Raw genomic sequence first — 20,941 nt, forward strand, 5'->3', positions numbered from 1 at the left:
GGAAACTGGTGGACAGTGCGGATTCAATGCGCAGCACCTTGCACCACATACGCCAAAACCTAGCAACAAACTGGGGGCCTCTGTCCGAAATAATGGTTCTCGGTAGACCATGTAACCGCACCACTTGAGACAAAATTAGATGGGCGGTTTGACTGGCTGTAGGCAGATTTCTACAAGGGAGAAAATGACCCATCTTGGTAAGGCTGTCGATTACCACCATGATAGCGTTGTACCCCTGATCCATTGGTAATCCTACCACAAAATCCACGCTAATGGTTTGCCATGGTTTATCCGGAGTGGGCAAAGGTATCAGTCTGCCCTGGCTCTTCGCGTTTTCTCCCTTGGCCCGTGCACATATCTCACACCGAGCCACCCAGGCCGCAACGTCTTTAGCCCAACCTTCCCACCTGAAATGTCGTTGAACTATTTGCGCCGTTTTGGTGTAACCAGGATGACCAGCCGTTACCGCATCATGACACCAATTAAAGGCTTGCACTCAGAGTTCACGTGTTGGCAAATACAAACGATTACCTTGCAACGGTATTCCATTCTTAAGGGTACGGTCCTGACTTAACTCCGCCCATTTCTTCCACTGAGCAGCAGACTTATGCTTAGAAACCTTTTCTAAGAAATGGGAGATATGAAGGGCACAAAGCACTCTTTCAGGTTTGATGATTGCTTCCTCAGGTCTTGAAGCGATGGTTCTCACGTCCTCTTGTCGAGACAGTGAATCTGCCTTGCGATTGTCAACCCCAGGACGGAAGGTCACCACAAACTCGTATTCTGAAAAAAACAGCATCCACCTCATTTGCCGCTGGGTAAGTTGTCTTGCCTCCTTCATATACTGCAGATTTCGGTGATCAGTATATACCGTGACCGGGTGTTGAGCTCCCCATAGGTAGTGTCGCCATTCCTGGAATGCCTTTTTGATGGCTAACAATTCCTTTTCTGCCACCGTATAGTTAAGTTCCGCAGCCGATAGTTTCCTAGATAAAAACGCAACAGGATGAAGCTGTCCAGTGGTTTTGTTTCTTTGTGATAACACGGCCCCTATCGCTATATCCGAGGCATCCGCTTCGACGATAAAAGGGGCATCCGGCTGTGGATGTTGAAGTATAGGTGCGGAGCAGAAGGCCTGTTTCAAAAAGCAAAAGGCCTCCTCTGCTTCCTCTGACCAAACAAAAGACACCCCCTTTCTTAGTAACCTTGTTATAGGTGACACAATGTGAGAAAAATGAAAGATGAATCTTCTATAGTAATTGGAAAACCCAAGGAAGCATTGCACGTCTCTCACACTAGTGGGTACTGGCCACTCCTGAACAGCCTGTATTTTTCTTGTCGACATGCAAAACCCTTCAGGGCTTAAATCCACCCCCAAGAACTCAACCTTCCGGACATGGAACTCGCATTTGCTCAGTTTGCAAAAAAGACTATGCTGTCGCAATGCTAGGAGTACTAAGGAAACATGGTCAAAGTGGCGCTCCAGGGATGTGGAATACACCAGAATGTCATCTATATAAACGATCACGAAACGGTCTACGTATTCCTTGAGAACATCGTTCAGAAAATACTGGAATGCCGCCGGGGCGTTACACAACCCGAACGGCATTACCAAGTACTCAAACAGACCATAACGGGTTTTGAACGCCGTTTTCCACTCGTCCCCTTCGCGGATTCTGACCAAATGGTAAGCTCCCTTCAGGTCCAACCTTGTATAGATTACCGCCTCTTTCACCTGTTCCAATAACACAGGAATGAGAGGAAGAGGGTATCTATTCCTCACTGTATTCTTGTTCAGCATTCGATAATCGATGCAGGTTCTCAACTCTTTATTAGCTTTAGCTATGAAAAAGAGTGGAGAGGCTGCCGGAGAACAAGATGGTCTAATGAACCCGATCTCCAGGAAGTGATCCAAGTATTTTCTCAAATGCTTGGTTTCTGGGTCTGATAGAGCATATACCCTACAGGAAGGAAGGAGAGCTCCAGGAATCAGATCTATCTTGCAATCATATACACGATGGGGTGGCAATGTCTCAGCCTGACCTTCGTCGAACACATCCTTGAACTCGGCATAAACAGAGGGCAATATCACTGTTTTCTCCATCACTGTGGCCAACTGTAACCCTTGAGCCAATGCTAACATGGGGGATTCGTCATACAAGAAGCAGATATTCTCACACCTCGAGGACTGAAAACTAACCGTCTTGGTTTGCCAATCTATAACAGGATTGTGTTTTCTTAACCAGGGCATTCCTAAAATAATTTCATACTGAGGAGCCTCTATTATATCCAGTCTAATTCTTTCTTTATGTTCCGGAGATACCCCATTGAAGATCAACCCAACGTCCTCAGTATGTTCTGTAAGGGGCCCATATTTCAGCGGTGTACCATCAACCGCCAACACTATTTCGGGGTCCTTTCTCGGAATGCTAGGAAGTCCCAATCTCCTAACCACCCCTGCATCTATGAACTTTCCCGTGGCTCCGGAGTCTATCATCGCCCATACTGGAAACTTTTGTTCTTTGGACACCAGCTCCACTGCTAACAAAAGGTGGGACGCCTTTTCCTCCTGTGGAAAAAGGGCTAAGGAAGTTAACCGTAACACCGGTTGGGGTTCTATAACGGGCAATTCCTCTTCCTCCGATGTTTTTCCTGCCGTAACCGCTGCCTTTTGAGTGGGGGAGTAGGAGAATCTCTTACGTGGTTTCTGGGGACACTCTCTTACATAATGACCCTTCCTGCCGCAATACATGCACAACCCCTGTACCCTCCTACTCTCCTTCTCGGACTTCGACAAGGGTGCTCTAACGGCTCCCACGTCCATAGGCTCCCCACCTATATCATTGGGAGTAGAAACAGATCGCACTTCCCTTTCTGGAATGCCTGGTCGCCTATCCCCCGCTCTACGCTCTCCCCTTCTTTCTGCTAATCTGTGATTCAGTCTCAGGGTAAGATTCACAAGATCTGTACAAGTGGAAGGCTGCGGGTCTATTTGAGCGAGTATATCCTTCATGTCGTCTCGTAAACCTTGATAATAGAGAGACATTCTCTTCTCCTCTGGCCACCCTGATTCTGCCACCAATCTATTAAAGGTCGTGAGATAAGAGACCAGATCAGACCTCCCCTGTCTCAACTCCAGTAATTCCCTGTCAGCACTAAAAGTGGTTGTTCTATGATCAAACACCCTCTCGAAAGCCGTCCGAAAGGCATTCCAGTCCGATAACAAGGGGTCATCGTTCCTGACTAATGGTACGGCCCAATTGGCTGCGTCTCCCGAGAGATAAGAAATAGCGAACATTACCCTGGAAAGGTTAGAGGGAAAAGACGCGGGTCTACAAGAGAATTGTAGAGACAACTGAGTTCGAAAGGCCTGAACTTTCCTGGGGTCCCCTGAATACCGTTCCGGGCTGGCCAAAGGGATAGGAGGGGAGACATTCACGGTTACCTGTGGTGTGGATGCTGAAGCATCGAAGGGATTCCTAGTAAGCCTTTCTACCTTTTCCTTTAACGCTGCTGCCTCCACCCTAGAATTAGCCAACTCTTGTTGCACTACTACTAACGCCTGTAATACATCATCCATAGACGCCATCTTTGTATCACACCGAGCGGGAGGAGCGTTATTCGTGGGTGCGTTATTCTGTCACGTTGTAGATGCTCCTCAGACTCGGTGCGATGCAAATAAGGGTCCGCCTCCCGACACCACCAAGTCACCTATATAAACCACGGTGCATTGGAGTAATCGGGTGAGGGAAGGAAGGGGAAGGAACAGCAGGGACGGGATATCTGTAAAGAGAGGAATACACAGTGTTAATATCACATTGCCTGTCTACTCTCGCAATGTCTCGCTAAAGTACCAACGACCGTACCTGCCCATAACTCATGAGGGCAGAACTAATCCAACACCTATCTGTGCTCCATCTGAATCATAGATGGACGCCCCAAGCCAACAATTAATACCGATGATCTCTAATGGGTTGCTCAACACCCACTTTTATACAAGATAGTTACGAAATAATGAGGAGACAGAAACGAAGAGAAAGGGAATAAAATTAACGATGATAAGAACCTATCTTGTAGTCCTTTCTATGACTCAGTTAATCCACTAAGCCCCATGTCATAGTCACGCAATTTGTAGGAATAACCCGGTGTTATTTCATTACGTATTGAAAAGAAAAATCGTCCCGGCAGTTCAATTCCCGCAAAAATAAACATTAACCCCTTGTCGTAGCCAAACATATAATGTTCTCTGGCCCCAAGGATAATCGTTCGTGCTTTATTGGTAACTCAAACAAAAGACCGCCGTGCTTCAGAAGTTACCAGTGTCCTTGTCGAACTGTAAAAAGAAAGGCGAGGGATTCCGGCACCAAATCGTCTCACCGCTTACCACCTCTCCTTCGTGGCAGGTTCCCCTGGGAAAAAAAACTCGACACTCCCCCTGATATCGGGAAGGTCCCAGGCTCCACAGAAAACCGGAGGAGGAATTAAACCTCCTAAGCAAACAACTCAACCTCGGAAACGCCGTCAGCAAGAGCCCTCGTTGTCCATCCGACTGGTTTCTAGGAAACGAATAACGCACATTACTTCCTGTATGTGCTTGCTTTTTAAGCGACCTCTTCCCCTCTAGGCGTCATGGGATATGTAGTCCAAAAGGACTATGTTATCCCGATCGGCAATGTAGGCGCCGTGGCTAACACCTGACAAAAAAAACACATGTTCCTCACATTTCTGTGGCAGAAAGTTCTGGAATCTGAGAGGAGCCACAAATTTCCTTCCACCCAGCGTTCCCCCACGTCTCCCGATAAAAATGATACCTCACTTGTGTGGGTAGGCCTAGCGCCCGCGACAGGAAACACCCCAAAGCGCAACGTGGACACATCCAAATTTGTGAAGGAAAACAGAGGTGTTTTTTGCAAAGTGCCTACCTGTAGATTTTGGCCTGTAGCTCAGCCGCCACCTAGGGAAACCTACCAAACCTGTGCATTTCTGAAAACTAGAGACCTAGGGGAATCCAAGATGGGGTGACTTGTGTGGCTCGGACTAGGTTCTGTTACCCAGAATGCTTTGCAAACCTCAAATTCTGTCTAAAAAAAACACATTTTCCACACATTTCGGTGACAGAAAGTTCTGGAATCTGAGTGGAGCCACAAATTTCCTTCCACCCAGCGTTCCCCCAAGTCTCCCGATAGAAATGATACCTCACTTGTGTGGGTAGTCATAGTGACCGCGACAGGAAACGCCCCAAAGCGCAACGTGGACACATCCAAATTTGTGAAGGAAAACAGAGGTGTTTTTTGCAAAGTGCCTACCTGTAGATTTTGGCCTGTACCTCAGCCGCCACCTAGGGAAACCTACCAAACCTGTGCATTTCTGAAAACTAGAGACCTAGGGGAATCCAAGATGGGGTGACTTGTGTGGCTCAGACCAGGTTCTGTTACCCAGAATCCTTTGCAAACCTCAAATTCTGTCTAAAAAAACACATTTTCCACACATTTCGGTGACAGAAAGTTCTGGAATCTGAGTGGAGCCACAAATTTCCTTCCACCCAGCGTTCCCCCAAGTCTCCCGATAAAAATGATACCTCACTTGTGTGGGTGGGCCAGGTGCCTGCAACAGAATAAGGCCCAAAACTTGTAGAGATAGAGGGGATAGCACAGCAAGTTTATAAGGACATATTCTTTTATACATCTTTAGACTGACTCTGCTTTGGGGACCCACATAAGTGAGGTATCATTTTACTTGGGAGGCTGAGGGGAACACTGGGGAGTAGGAATTTTGTGCTGGAGTGGTGATCCTACGAAGAAAAGTAAGGAAAATATGCTTTTTTAAGCACATTTTGAGGTTTACAGAGGAGTCTGGGTAAGAAAATGTTGGGGGATCCACGCAAGCCACACCTCCATGGACTCCTTGGGGTGTCTAGTTTTAAAAAATGTCTGGGTTTGGTAGGTTTCCCTAGATGAAGGCTGCACACAGGACCAAAAACATAGGTGCCCTCCCCCCCCAAACACAGGTAGTTTTGTAATATATCGTTTTGATGTGCCCACATACGTCCGTGATGTGCCAAACACTAACATTTTGAAAAGAAACACAGTTAGGTTATGTGAAAAAGACCCCTCACCCACCAACCAAGTTGGTGGCATGCTTCATCATCGGGGTCCCACCTGAGGCACCTAGCGTGTCACAGGTGTGCTGCGACGCCTGATTACAGCGGAGCAGGTTTTGTCATTTTTACCACACATACTGGTTGGATTTGGCACGAGGGTGAGTGATGGTTCAGTGGATCAAATTTTACTTACAAGAGCTTTCACAAAAATGAAATGCACTGTTAGTAACTGAAAGGCAAAAAACTGAACCAATGACTCACAGCTCGTGAGCTGTAAAGCCGCGACAAGCTACCAACCGCTTTACAGTCCGTTCACACAACTTTCATACATGACACACACAAGGCCATTCACACCGCCAGCCACGGGCCCAGCACATTAAAACACTCACATCGACAGACAGCGCCACTCAAGGGCCCATCACTTACATACGCCCACATGCCTGATACAACAATCACACCAGCTGATGGGAGTTTGTGGACTGGTGTTTGGCTGGCAGTGTGTTGCAGTAGCCAACAGCAAGTCAATATGTACACTCTCAGCAAAGCCCCACTCCACCCACAATGGCATCATTTTTTTTTTTTTTTTTAACAGAGGAACCCCTAACTAAGTAGAAAGAATTACAAAACTACAAACACAAAAGCTCTAACTAAGAACATGACAGAAATGCTAACCATGAAACTAAACACATGAAAATACAAAACAGACATGAGTTTACACTCATGGTTGTTCCCAGAAATTCTTCTGGGTGTGGTAATTCTTAAAACAAGCACCGACACACAGCCCAGGCTTTGAAGGACAATCTGGGCAGTACATTCGAGTCTCCCTCCGGATACCTCTTCGAAAACACACTCTACATTTTTTAGCTGGAAAGTCTTTTTTGGGTGTGGGAGGAATGTGCTCAGCAAAGTGGCGATCTTTCAATCTAGCCACATCCTCCACCACTGCTTCTCTAGGAACTCTGGCCTGTTCCACCACAATAAGGCTCTCTATCACTGACTCCTGAAATTTCACAAATGTCATCTTTGACTCTGGAGACCTATCCCTAAACACAATAAAAGCATTGAAGGTTGCTAAGTGGAAGAGGTGAAGTGCCAACTTCTTATACTAAACGTAAGACTTACGAATAGCAGTATAAGGTTCCAACCTCTGGTCAACTCTATCTACACCTCCCATGTGCTTATTATAATCTAAAATGCACACAGGTTTGCGCACTTCAGCAACCTGGCCCCAAACAGTCACAGGAGAAGTACTCTCATCATGGATGGTACTTAGCATGTAGACATCCCTCTTGTCTGAAAATTTCAAAGCTAGCAGCTCCTCGTTCCGCAAGGCACAGCACTGTCCTCTCTCAAGTTTTTTACAGACAAGCTCCCTTGGATAGCCTTTCCGGTTAGAACGGATTGTGCCACAAGCAACTGTGTCCACTCTAAACAATTCCTTGAACAATTGCACACCAGTGTAGAAGTTATCTACATACAAATGGTGACCTTTGTTGAACAGTCGTCTACCAAGATCCCACACAATTTTCTCAGTAACTCCAAAAGTGGGAGGACAACCAGGGGGGTCAATATTGGAATCCCTACCAGTGTACACACGGAAACTATACACATATCCTGTCCTACTTTCAGACAGCATATACAATTTAATTCCATATCGTGCACTTTTGCTAGGAATGTACTGCCTAAAAACCAAACGACCCTTGAAGAGGACCAAAGACTCGTCCACACTTAACTCTTTGCCTGGAACATAGACCTCCGAAAACCGATCTACAAAATGATCAAGGACAGGCCTAATCTTAAAAAGACGGTCAGAATCTGGGTGATCTCGTGGCAAGGCTAATGCATTGTCAACAAAATGCAGCATCCTAAGAAGAAGCAAATACCGATTACGACTCATGGTCGCTGGAAATATAGCTGTTGCCATCAAGGGACTAGTAGACCAATAAGAAGCCAGTGACGGCTTCCTTATCAACCCCATCAAAAAAGTCAAACCCAAAAACCTTTTTAACTCCTCCAAATTTGTGGGAATCCACTGGGCAGCTCTAGAGTGTGGCCTAAGTCTAGCAGCGTTGTCCCTCAAATGCTGCTCCGCATACAAATTAGTCTGCTCAACAATCTCTTCCAAAAACACATAGGCATAAACTTCTCTGTATTGGCGTCACACCCCGGGAGACCAGTAAAGGCAGGCAACTCTGGCTGCTCCATGTTTGGGGCAACCCAGACATCAGGTCTTATAACGGGAAACCTTTCAGCCCCAGGTTGCTGCACTATTGGCACATCAATGTCCTCCTCTAAAACAGGCCCTTCATCTGCACTGAGTGTGGCTTCATCATCAGAAGATTCCCCTCCAACAGAAACATCACTGCCAGAATCTCTGACTTCCTCCTCTGCCTCAGATGCAGAGTCCGTCTCATAGTCATGATCAGACTGTGACTCAAAAAGCATACCAACCACCTGCTGAGCGGTCATCCTGCGGCTAGCCATGATCTCTCCTGCTAAAATTAACTGGACAAATTCACCACCAACAACCAGCACTGTGTATGACAAGTAACAAAGTGTAGCTTTGTTAGTAAGAGTTATAAACTCAAAAACTATACCGCTCACTTGCCTGAAAAAGCTTGATTCACCAGCAACTACAAAGCAATCACCAATGATATCCCACTAAAAATAAAGAAAGAAAGGCAAATTAGAAATAAGACAAAACAAATATCATTGTGCACAAACCTAAGGACAATTTCACACACAATCCTGCATTTAGTACACCCCCTACAAACATGTCATTCATGCATGGCAACAATACTCCTTTGGAGTAAATTGTTTTTACTTACCTAAAACATGCAACTGTGCAAACTGCAGGTCAACCACCGCCAAAACCGCAAGGAGCCACAGCAAATAAAGCAAAAGCTTTGAACTAGAACAAAAAGGAGGAAAACATTTTTTATCACAAATGCAAGGACTTCTTCAGTTGACAAACACCCCACCATCAAACATTTAGAAATTGGTGCCTAAGTGGATTCTGCCATAGGGGCAGATGGGCCTACTAATAAAATAGGCCTGTCTACCCCCAAGGAAGCCAGAAAATACCTTTAGTAGTGTGTCCCCATGGAGAGCGACCCTTGCCAAAGGGGACAGCCCTCAAACATAAACAAAAAAAAAAAACACACACAACACTATCCCTGGTGCCTAAGGGGCTTCTACCCCCCTTGGGGGCAGGTGGGCCTAAGAAAATAGGCCCATCTGCCCCCAGGGGGTGTAGAAATGGGCAACAGGTCAATGCCCCCCTTGGGGGGGGGCGCCCCGTGACCAAGGGGACGCCCCCCCACAAAAATAAACAAATTTAAAAAAAACCCTGGCGTTCTAGTGGTTTCTGCCCCCCTTGGGGGCAGACCAGCCTAAAAATAATAGGCTGATCTGTCTCCAAGGGGTGCAGAAATGGCCTTGGTACATGTGCCCCCAAAGTGGGGGGTGACCCTTGCCCAAGGCCCCCCCCCATCCACTAACACACACACACACTATCCCTGGTGTCTAAGTGGCTTCTGCCCCCCTTGGGGGCAAGTGGGCCTAACAAAATAGGCCCATCTGCCCCCAGGGGGTGTAGAAATGGCCAACAGGTCAATGCCCCCCTTGGGGGGGCGCCCCGTGACCAAGGGGACGCCCCCCCACAAAAATAAACAAATAAAAAAAAATCCCTGGCGTTCTAGTGGATTCTGCCCCCCTTGGGGGCAGACCAGCCTAAAAATAATAGGCTGATCTGTCTCCAAGGGGTGCAGAAATGGCCTGGGTACATGTGCCCCCAAAGTGGGGGGCGACCCTTGCCCAGGGCCCCCCCCATCCACTAACACACACACACACACACACACTATCCCTGGTGTCTAAGTGGCTTCTGCCCCCCTTGGGGGCAGGTGGGCCTAACAAAATAGGCCCATCTGCCCCCAGGGGGTGTAGAAATGGCCAACAGGTCAATGCCCCCCTTGGGGGGGTGCCCCGTGACCAAGGGGACGCCCCCCCACAAAATAAACAAATAAAAAAAAAATCCCTGGCGTTCTAGTGGTTTCTGCCCCCCTTGGGGGAAGACCAGCCTAAAAATAATAGGCTGATCTGTCTCCAAGGGGGGCGGAAATGGCCTGGGTACATGTGCCCCCAAAGTGGGGGGCGGCCCTTGCCCAAGGCCCCCCCCCCCATCCACTAACACACACACACACACACTATCCCTGGTGTCTAAGTGGCTTCTGCCCCCCTTGGGGGCAGGTGGGCCTACAAAAATAGGCCCATCTGCCCCCAGGGGGGGCGGAAATGGGCAACAGGTCAATGCCCCCCTTGGGGGGGCGCCCCGTGCCCAAGGGGACGCCCCCCCACAAAAATAAACACATAAAAAAAAATCCCTGGCGTTCTAGTGGTTTCTGCCCCCCTTGGGGCAGATCAGCCTAAAAATAATAGGCTGATCTGCCCTCAAGGGGGGCAGAAATGGCCCTAAAAAACATGCCCCCCAAAGGGGAGCAACCCTTGCCCAAGGGGGCGCCCCCCCATCCACTACACACACAATCCCTGGTGCCTAAGTGGCTTCTGCCCCCCTTGGGGGCAGATGGACCTAAAAAAAAATAGGCCGATCTGCCCCCAAGGGGGGCAGAAAAGGCCAACAGTTCTCTGCCCCCTTGGGGGGGGCACCCCTTGCCCAAGGGGGCACCCCCCCACACATAAATGCACATACCAATATAAATCCCTGGTGATCTAGTGTTTTCTGCCCCCCTTGGGGGCAGATCTGGCTAAAAAGTAGCCAGATCTGCCCCCAAGGGGGGCAGAAATGGCCGTAGTAATTGCCCCCTAAAGGGGAGCGACCCTTGCCCAAGGGGCCGCTCCCCGCGTGCCAAAAACAGGAAACAACAACAAAAAAAACAAATCCCTGGTGTCTAGTGGGCATTCCTGCTGCCCGATCGCAATGCGATCGGGCAGCAGGAATGCTCAAAGAGACACCGGGGAAAAGGAAAAGCCTTTCCTTTTCCCCGGTGCCTCTTTAGCCCCAACCCCCCACCCACCGGGAAGAGGAACTCACCTCTTCTCTCGTCGCCGCACAGGAAGCAAATGGCTTCCTGTGCGGCGAGGATCCCATAATGAAGTCAGCGCGCGATCGCGCGCTGACGTCATTATGGGGGGGTGAGGGGGTCGGGGGTGGAAGGGGAAGGCTTCCCCTTCCATCCCTGACATTGGGGGGTGGGGGTGAAGCACACAGAGGGAGCGAGAGCGCTCCCTCTGGGCTGTGTGCCGAGGACGTAGTGGTTACGTCCTCGGCACAGCAGCACTGTGCCGCGGGACGTAACCACTACGTCCGCGGCACAGAAGGGGTTAAAGCATTATTTCAGAAATTACACATTATAAACAAACAACGCTGCTTTGCAATATTTAAGAACAAGATAATTGTGGTATTTTGAGAACAGAGCTCACTAGCCAAAACAAAAGAAAATGTGTGCAAAGTGAGAAAAGACGACTCGGCAAAATAAAATAACGTTAGCTATAAAAATTGTTTTTTCTGCTGGGCACGTTTTTGCCAGTTACAAGCCTTTTGTTTGCAGGGCACTAGAAGTTAAAAAGAATAAAATAGTCCTCAATCACGTGGCGAGCAGCGGACAGGCACTGATTAAGTTGAATCAATCAGTGCTTGGTCCCTGTGCCACACAGAGGACCAGAAATTATGCCAGTCTTTTAGTGACATTAAGAGGCTTTACAGAAGAGTGCCACAGCGCCACCGAAGTCAACAAATAGTAAGCGATAGGCGGTTTCCAAGCCCTTTCCTGTATACAACCTAGTCTTGCAGGCAAGATGCATGCTTGAGCTAATGCACTCGCAGGCTCGTCCCTAAAAGGATACCTCGTATGAAGTTCACAGTCAGCAAACTTCAAACTCAAACATCACAATTTATAAAGAAAGAAGGGTAAAGCTGTGTTCCTTTAGTCCTCCCCACTAAGGTAATTAGAGAAACGTGATCGCCAACTGAAAAAGGAAAAAGCTGAGGAACGCTTCATAGTTTTAAGTACATGTGCCGTGCGCTGTCTACGAGTAGTCGAGTCTCCCAGCACTGGGAAGCCATTCTGGAGCCAGCCATGCACTCTATAAGACGAGATAACACAACAACATAACACAGTGGGTCATGGAGCCTCAGTCCACACGCCAGCTTTAAAGAAGGAAGATGCCAGGGAAAATACATAGCATCAGGTTGCCTGCTACCTCAGCCTCCATTGAAAAGACAGAAAAGTGAAAATATTTGAGAGGCTGTGATAGTGTCTGCCTCTGAATGGTCATTTCAGTGCACAAGCAGATAATCATCTGAAATTATTTCATGCTCCTTCAGGATACACAGCATTGCATCAGGCAAGAGCTCAAACACGAAGAAATATATTAAATAGCAAAGTTAATTTCAGTCTTAGAGTGCGCAAATCGAAAGGACACCAAACTTCGCTAAACTGCAAAATATAATTATAGGAATGTACCAGAAAAAGGTGCAAAAAGGTGCAAAAAGCTGTCAATTTAAGACTGTTGGCATGTTTTAAAATAGAAACACATAACCCTGCAACACAGTCCTGCAAAAGTCAAAAATAACCCTATGCAGATGAAAATAACCTCCTAAAATGTTGCAGACCTAACAATGGAAATGCAACAATTTATTTCAGAACAAGAAAGCAAATAAACTTTACCTAAAGTATTTAACTCAAGTATCAGAAAATATATTGTATATATGAGATATACAGTTAAAGGACTGGATGAACTTACATCAGATTGCACCTACTCCATAAAAAAACAAAGTGGAGAAAAAATGAACCATCAACTATGTGAGGCTTATTAAGAAGAAAAGACAGGCATTTAATTGCCATTGACACCATTTACAGCCATGGCCGGTGCCAAGCCCAACCGCAAAAGGTGGCGGGTTATGGGTGGGGCCTACTACCCCTCCATGTAAAAAAATCCTTGCTACAGAAATGTCAACCAAAAGACATCCTGACCTTGGGTCGAGAGGAATCTCCTTCACTGAGATCTATGACACCTTGTGGTGAAAGCCAGAGATCCCTGGAAGCCACAAAGCAGATCCACCTATTTTCGACCAAGATCATCAGCATAAGGACATGGAAAGTGAGAACCATGCACGAGGCAGGTAAGACTGTCCAGGTGGCTGCAGAACTGGAAAAATATAACCTTACCTGCATGGCATCAGCGAGACCAGATAGATACAGTCCAGACAAAAAAGACTGGCTCCAGAAGGAATGCTTATGTATTCTGGACATGAGGAAGAGAACGCCCCACACTTTCAGGGAGTAACATTGATGCTATCACCAGCAGCCAACAGAGCACTGGCTGGGCTCTTTGAGACCCCCAGTCCCAGAATCATCACAGCGACCTTGCGCATAAAGAAAAGTGGATCAACATTAATGTTATCCTATGGTAAGCACTTATAAATGGCAGCGAAGAAGAAGAAAAAGAACCGTTTTACAACAAAGACCAGTCCATTCTGAAGAAATGCCTTGAGAGAGACAACACCATACTGATGGGGACCCTCAATGCCAAGATCGAAAGCTACAACACTGAGTGTGACAAAGTCATGGGCAACAATGGCCTTGGCAACATGAACAAGAATGGAGAAAGATTCTCAACTCTCTGCATCCTGAACAGTCTGGTGATAGGCGCAGAGCATTCCCACACAAAACAACATACCAGATCATTGAACAGAGAATCAGAGAGACCATGTCTGCATTGCAAAGAACTTCTGGGGGCCTCTCCAGGATCTGAGAGTGAAACTATAATTGCTGAATTTTGTGTTATTGCAAATAAAGGCCCTCATTACGATCCGCGTTGGCGGTCAATAGATGACCGCCAGAGCGACTAACCCCCACCAGCCGTATAATGTTTTCCCTGCTGGGCCGGCAAGCGGAAACAGTGTTTCCAACCGCCGGCCCAGCGGGGAAAAGGGGCGTAACATTGACAGCGGCTCCAAATAGAGCCGCCACCAATGTTGGCGTGTGGCGGGTGCACCTGCACCCGTCACGCAGATCACTGCCCGTAAATCGGGCAGTGACCTGCGCCATGGGGCACTGCACAGGGGCCCCTGCACTGCCCATGCCAAGTGCATGGGCAGTGCAGGGGCCCCCAGGGGGCCCTGAAGCACCCCTTCCGCCAGCCATTCCCTGGCAGGGGAACCCACCAGGGAAAGGCTGGTGCTAGAAGGGATCATTATCCGAGGGGCAGCGCTGCTTGCAGCGCTGCCCTGTCAGAAAATGATTCCCTCCACCATCAGGCTGCCTATCGGCGGCAGTCTGGCGGTGGAGGAGGGCTGCCATAGGCGGCCCTCATTGTATTCATAATATGGTGGTTCAGACCGCCATGCCGGTGGCGGTCTTTGCACCCACCGCTGGTATGGCGGTCTGAACCGCCGGGGTTCATAATGAACCCCAAAGTGTCCTTAATCGCAAAAATGAACTAAACTTGCTATTGAAAAGGAAACATAATTTCCAACATTTTCTTAGTACTTACAATAGGTATTCCCTTTTAGAAAAACATTAGTTTTAGGGTATTAGAAGTATATCAAATATAAAATTATAGAAGGGTAGCTATCAATTAGGGGGATGCTTTCCACCTCAGGGCTCTGAGTGGCATAGACAACTGGAGCTTTGCTCTAGCAGTTTATAAAATCGCTTGGAACACCTCAGTAAAAGATATATTCTTAATTGATGACTACCCATCTATAATTCTGTATATAATAAATACATGAAAATCTGCAATCCTTGTGTTAAAACCCATCTCTAATTTATTTAGTATATGAAACTTGCTGATTCTATTCACCTGTAAGAAACAAATGGTATAGATGTTCAGGAGTAATAAGGTATTACAGCTGAGTTCTGATGTCACAATGCCTGCTGCTAGACATATCAGCCAGTGAACGGCAGGTCAGGGAGTATAATTACACTGCAGACTAAACAAGGAAAACAGTAACTTTCTTTTTCTTAACTTTCTCACTACAGATTCCAATGTTATTCTTGTTGTCTGCAATGAATATGAAAGAGCTAGTCACCAAGGACTTAAGTGGTTTGAGAGAAGAGTGGTGTGGACCCATGTATTAGAAGGAAAACATACTCTTCGACATACATCAAGAAGATATTGCAAGTTACCTCGGAGTCATGACCTTATAAAATAACTCTGCCTTCCACTTGTTTTATAAGATCACAGAACTCTTCGGTGACTTGATCTAACCTTACATGGAAGGGTGGTACTTTAAGCCTTGTATATAACATTTGATAACCATGTCAAGGCAAACAAAGACACTGCTTGACACAGTGTGAATATACACCTTTGGGAAACGTATTGTAATCGTAGAATGTGTACCAGTGCAGGAAACAGTCCTGCTGTAAACTGTTATAGTGCTTAGAAGCAAATTTTACATTTTGGTCGTTTTTCCTGTTATGTATCTTTAAAAACCATTTTTGGTACATTCATTTTAGGATCGTTTCCATATTCAGCTATCAGATGACAAGAAGGGGAGGCGCTATCTTGAACTAATCTATGCAGGCGCCCTACTGAAGGATGAATGGGTCCTGGCTGACGTAGGCATTACACTTTGTTCTACAATTAAATGTGTTGTCAAGGTATGTAATAACAGGACTGTACTTTTTAAGGGCTCATTAACCACTTTTCTAAATGATGACAGTGAAAATACACCTACAATGATATAAGCTGTAATATATTTTAGATACTAAGACCCTAATTATGAGTCTGGCAGTCCTAGGACCGCCAGAATCGCGGTGATGGCCTGACCACCGCCAAAGCAGTGGTCCCACCACTTGGCGGCGATCAGCCCGGCACATTATGACCATGGTGAATGCATCACGGTCGGACCGCTGGCATTGCCACTTTCCCTCCACTGGAGGGGCTGGTGATGCCAGCGGTCCTAATCCGCCAGGGCAGCACTACATGCAGCACCACCCTGGAGATTACGAGTCCTCCTCTGCCAGCTTTTGCAGACAGTGAAAAGCACAATGGGTCCTGTTGCACCCTACACACTACAACATTGATGCCGGCTCGATTAAGAGTTGGCATCAATGTTGTGGACTGTTGCCCGCTGACCCAGCAGGAAACTCGTAATAGGGGCTGCAGGAAGGTCACCGCAGTGACCTGAATGCGGGAGTTTGGTGGGGGGCCTTTTCCGTCCGCCAAACTCGTAAGGAGGCCATAAGGGTCTTATTTAAATATTGGCAGACTGTATATCATCACGATGGCAGGGTACTTTACTCCTGCCATGGTGAGGATACTCCGCCTGCCACATTTATAAATGTCTGCTGGCCCAGGGGCATCTCCAACATTTACAGGAACCGCCATCATGGCAGTTCCTATATATGCAATTAAAGCGTGCCTTACTGCACTATCAACATGACGGCTCTGCACAGCAACTTTCAATTTCTTTTTTTATTTTCAAAAACAAAATCCCAAAGCAGGATTTTGTTTTTGAAAATTAAAAAAGCAATAACCCCCTCTCCATGGGGAGTGTTCTCCCATGGTTTGGAGATCATTGAAAAGTTTTAGATTTTTTGCATACCACCATGTTTTATGTGGCAGTAAAAGTAAAAACTGGCTATGTGTTTGCCCACTCTAAATCGGGCCCTCAGAGAGTTGTGTAGGCAGTGGAAATGTAGTTGTCTTTGTTGTCTACATACTAAATGCCCGCCCAGGGTGGATCTGGAGGTTGGCAGAAGTATTCCTTTGCCATTGCCAAGGATCATTACCCTTTCAGTCAACATTTAAATCAGGCCCTAATAAAGAAATTTTCACAAAAGAGAGGTTTCATAAAACCTAAGTTAAAGAGAAGAATTTGATTGGAAAAAATGAATGAAATGGAGACAAATATAGATATTATAAATTAGGCTGCATGAGACTTTTTTTGTTTTGCAAATTTATACATCTGGGTCCAGCAGCATCTGTACTCCATTTGTATGATTGAAAACATTCAATTCTTTGAGTTTGCTATTTAACTCTGTTGTGTTTATATCAGAAAAAGACATGAAGGACAAACAACATATAAACAAGCAGCAGTTGCAATAGTTATGTCATCCCTCCTTGGCATCACTAGTTCAAAGGCTATACAACTAGTACTAAGCAATACTAACCCAAGTAGAACTGCATAGCACCGGACTTTGCCCCACCCCATGTACATTTAATTTTTTGTGACCCTTCCACCAGTGCCTCTCCCTTTATGCTACACAGTTAGAGTAGATATCCCACCAGGTATAGCTCCCTTCCCACCCAGTCCTATAATACATACACAGCACCACTGGGTAATATACACTGTAATGGATATCAACAAACAACTTTGCACATGATGTACAGAGAGCTATCAATTCCCTGGGGTGGATTTGGTAAGTTTAAGCAGGATACCCTTCCAAGTCAACGCCAATTATGCTTCCCCTATTTTGACTGTGAGGGCTGTTAGAACTGGGTATTTTGTAACAGTCCACTTACTGGTATCACTCTTCCAGTCCTTGATCTCGGGGGAACTGGTAAACTGTGGCACTTGTTTCTCAAATAAAAAAGGCTAAATCAGTGAAATTATATTCCTATCTTAGCTTCCTCCAACAAGTCAGTGGACTAAGTAGGCCTTATCTTTTCTAAAGGGTGGGACTTCATCCGCAACTCATGATCAGAAAGGCTGAATGTAATGGTACTCAGAGACCTTCTGACAATAACCTTCAGTCTGACATATAGGACACTTTTAAATACGTGTTATGTGAATAATGCAAACAGATCTGCTTAATACTATCATTTGGGACACTGATGAAATGTGTAGCAGTATTTTTAATCCATTCATTATCAGTAAATTCCATTCCCACATTCATGGACGATGCACCACAATTGCTGCCCCTCATGGCCATCCACATCCCCTGCATCTACCTGTGCTCTGGATCCGACAGAAGTGATTTACTGTTCCTCCCCTTACTGCAATCACCAGTGACCTTACACAATATAGTATGTTGGACAACAGTAGAAATGGGGAAAGTGGAAGGGTGTATGAGAGAAACCAGAGACGTAGGGCCTGATTTATACTTTTTTTGTGCCAAATTTAAGTCATTTTTTGATGCAAAAGTGGCGCAAACTTACATAATATAATTGAAAAAGTTTGCGCCGCTTTTGCGTAAACTAATGATGCAACTGCAGCACTAAAAAGTAGAAATCAGGCCTCTAGGGCCCGATTTGGAGGTTGGTGGTAACGGTCCTGCCATCGACTTTTCGACTGGAAACTCATCCTCTGCTGTGATGGCCCGCTCGCAGTATTTAGATGATTGCAGTCCCATAGATGAAAACCTGCATTTGAACAGCTGTCTCCGCCAAGAAATAATGCCCGTATTGACAGCAGGACAGGGATAAGGGGATACTGGCGGTAGCCCAGACACCCTTCCCGCTGAGCAGAGTTGGATGTGCCTTATCTCCAAGTGAAAAGTGGAGGTCCAACCTCCATGCTTAAGTTGGCAGACTGGGGAGGGAAAATAGGTGAAAACTCACCTTTTTTCCCCATTCCACCCCCCTGTTCGACTGGACACGACTGGACAACACCTGCCGTCGCTGCTGCCACCGACCGATGGAGTAAACACAATCCCCCCATCGCTGGACTCAAAGGTAGGGATGCCCCATTGCCAGGGTACATTGGTTGGCACTCCACGGAGGTCGGGACCACCGTAGGCAATTGTTTTAAATCACTGTGATATGCATATGTCCTGGACACGAGGGGGACAGACATGGTTGGAGACACACTGGTACACAACACATATTGCACACATAGACAACTGTCATTATGGTGACAGAATTCAATAACAAATGAATGCTGGCACCGCAATGAAGGTATATTCACACCTGTCAACTTTGTTCGTGTGTGCACATTGCCAGGAGACCTGTACGTGTCATGTTGTGCTGCAAGTTGTGTGTGTGAGTCAGTATGTGTATGTGTGAATGCAGTGCCATTGGCTGGATGAGGTGGAGGGAGCTAGAGTGGGTGACGTGGTTATGTCTGTATGTGTGTCACTTGCATGTGAGACAGATGTTGTGTATGTTGTGTTACTGTGTGACTCAGGGGAGTGTTGTTGTGTGGTGGATGTTGTTGTGATGTGTGTAGTTGTGCATGTGTCTGAGTGTGTTTGTGTTGCTGCATGTGTAGTTGTGTTGGCTGTTGTGGTTGTGTTGTGTGTGGGTGCAGTGTCAACGGTGTGCGTATGTTGTGTCATAGATGTATGTCAATGGGTGTTTTTGGCATGTAGAGGTTATGTTGTGTCGGAATGGCAATGGGTTATTGTGTGAATGTGGTGTGTTGTGTAGTGTGTAGTGCATGGATACACATATGGCTATGGTACAGTATGTGTGTGTCATTTACTTCTCTTCCATAGCCTCTGCGTTTGTTCAAATCCATTGGGTCCCACTGCCCTTTCCCTCTGTCAGCAACCCGTCACCAGTCGATCTGCTTGCAGAGCTGTAACATCTAAATACAGCTTTGTGGAAGAATGTCGATCTGACGTTCTTCTCGGGTCAGCGGGGGGTGTGTCTTGGCGGTGTGCTTGCCAAGATCTAAATCAGGCCCTTAGTATTGTGACTCTGATTTGTTACTCTGTTGGAAACTGGTGTTTGTTTCTTTATGTGGCCACAGGATTGAAACCAGTATTGGACCTTTCCAGTCACTTACTCTCATTGGGCCCCTGCATGTTGCTCAAACTGACTCCTCGCCACTCCCCCCACACAGACCATTGCAGCGCCAGTTATATCTGGGTTGAATCTACAAAAACTACAGTGGAGTAGAAAGGAGCATATATTTACTTTGACTGATCCATTTCACTGAGATTCAGCGGTCAGCTATTGGCCTTCTAAACAGTGAAACTTGAAAGTTGATGCCTATGTGAAGAAAGGCAAAGAGAACGACCTCTTGCTCATGCCTAAATGAAGTAGATGTGACCTGTGCCCATCTCCCGTATCCTGTGCCCAGTTCAGGAAGAACAGCAGCCCCAGTAACAGCGCTCTACAGTAAAGTTACATCTACTACAAGTATAACCGGATGCCTTCAGTCACCACTAATTCTGAGACACTACAAATTTTATGGGATGACTCAGACCCATGCTTGACACTACAAAAAAGAGGTACTTGGGTATGGTTGGTTCCCATTTCAATTGTAACCCAGCATCAAAGTGTCTGGTTAGTCTGGCACCAACTGTGAGAAAAGTGATAAATAAAATGCCCACTTGGACCAGAACATCAGTACATCCTTATTTTGTCAAGGATGTATGCACCTGCTCTGAAGGACAAGGGGCGGTACTCTTGTTGTTGCCCTCCTCTGGTGCCAATTGTCTGCTGAACGACTGAGGAAGAAGCTTGCTCTTGCTCTGATCTCAAGAGAAAAAGACAGACTGCCAGAGGGATCAGAAAACAGAATGAAACTAGAACTGCAGGGACTAGCTGCTGCATGGTCATCATAAACCTACTTCCTGGAACCCACACAAAAACTGAATTGCTGCTGCCACTACCATGGAGCTTGTGTTCTGCTCTTCTTTCAATATCTGCTCTCTGAGAAAATCCTCTTTATGTGGAGTCTAAAACCACCACAGGAAGAGCCTCAAACATTCAGAATGAACCTCTTTGATTATTGTAATGTTGTAGGATGTGTGTGAACCATTAACTTTGAGTCATCAGTCTTTGTAGTGGTGTTGGCCATCCGGAGATGCAAAGGTCACGCAATATGGAGACTACCCCCATCTCCAAAGGCCGCCTAGACTGTCGTAAGTCTGCATCTTCCTGTTGGGTGTCTATAGATGAGCTTTAAGACCGGGGCTCTACTGC

At 46.6% G+C, this 20,941-nt stretch overlaps 1 protein-coding gene across 1 annotated transcript in view; it reads left to right on the plus strand.

Annotated features, from left to right (window-relative positions):
* The window catches only part of ANKUB1 (ankyrin repeat and ubiquitin domain containing 1), a 162,427-nt gene that overhangs the window by 18,562 nt on the left and 122,924 nt on the right, over positions 1 to 20,941 (plus strand). The window contains exon 2 of the mRNA XM_069213371.1: positions 15,580 to 15,723. Within this exon, the coding sequence (XP_069069472.1) occupies positions 15,580 to 15,723 (144 nt within the window). The remainder of the gene's footprint in view (positions 1 to 15,579; positions 15,724 to 20,941) is intronic.

This window comes from Pleurodeles waltl, chromosome 11, assembly GCF_031143425.1.
Source record: "Pleurodeles waltl isolate 20211129_DDA chromosome 11, aPleWal1.hap1.20221129, whole genome shotgun sequence".
NCBI lineage: Eukaryota > Metazoa > Chordata > Amphibia > Caudata > Salamandridae > Pleurodeles > Pleurodeles waltl.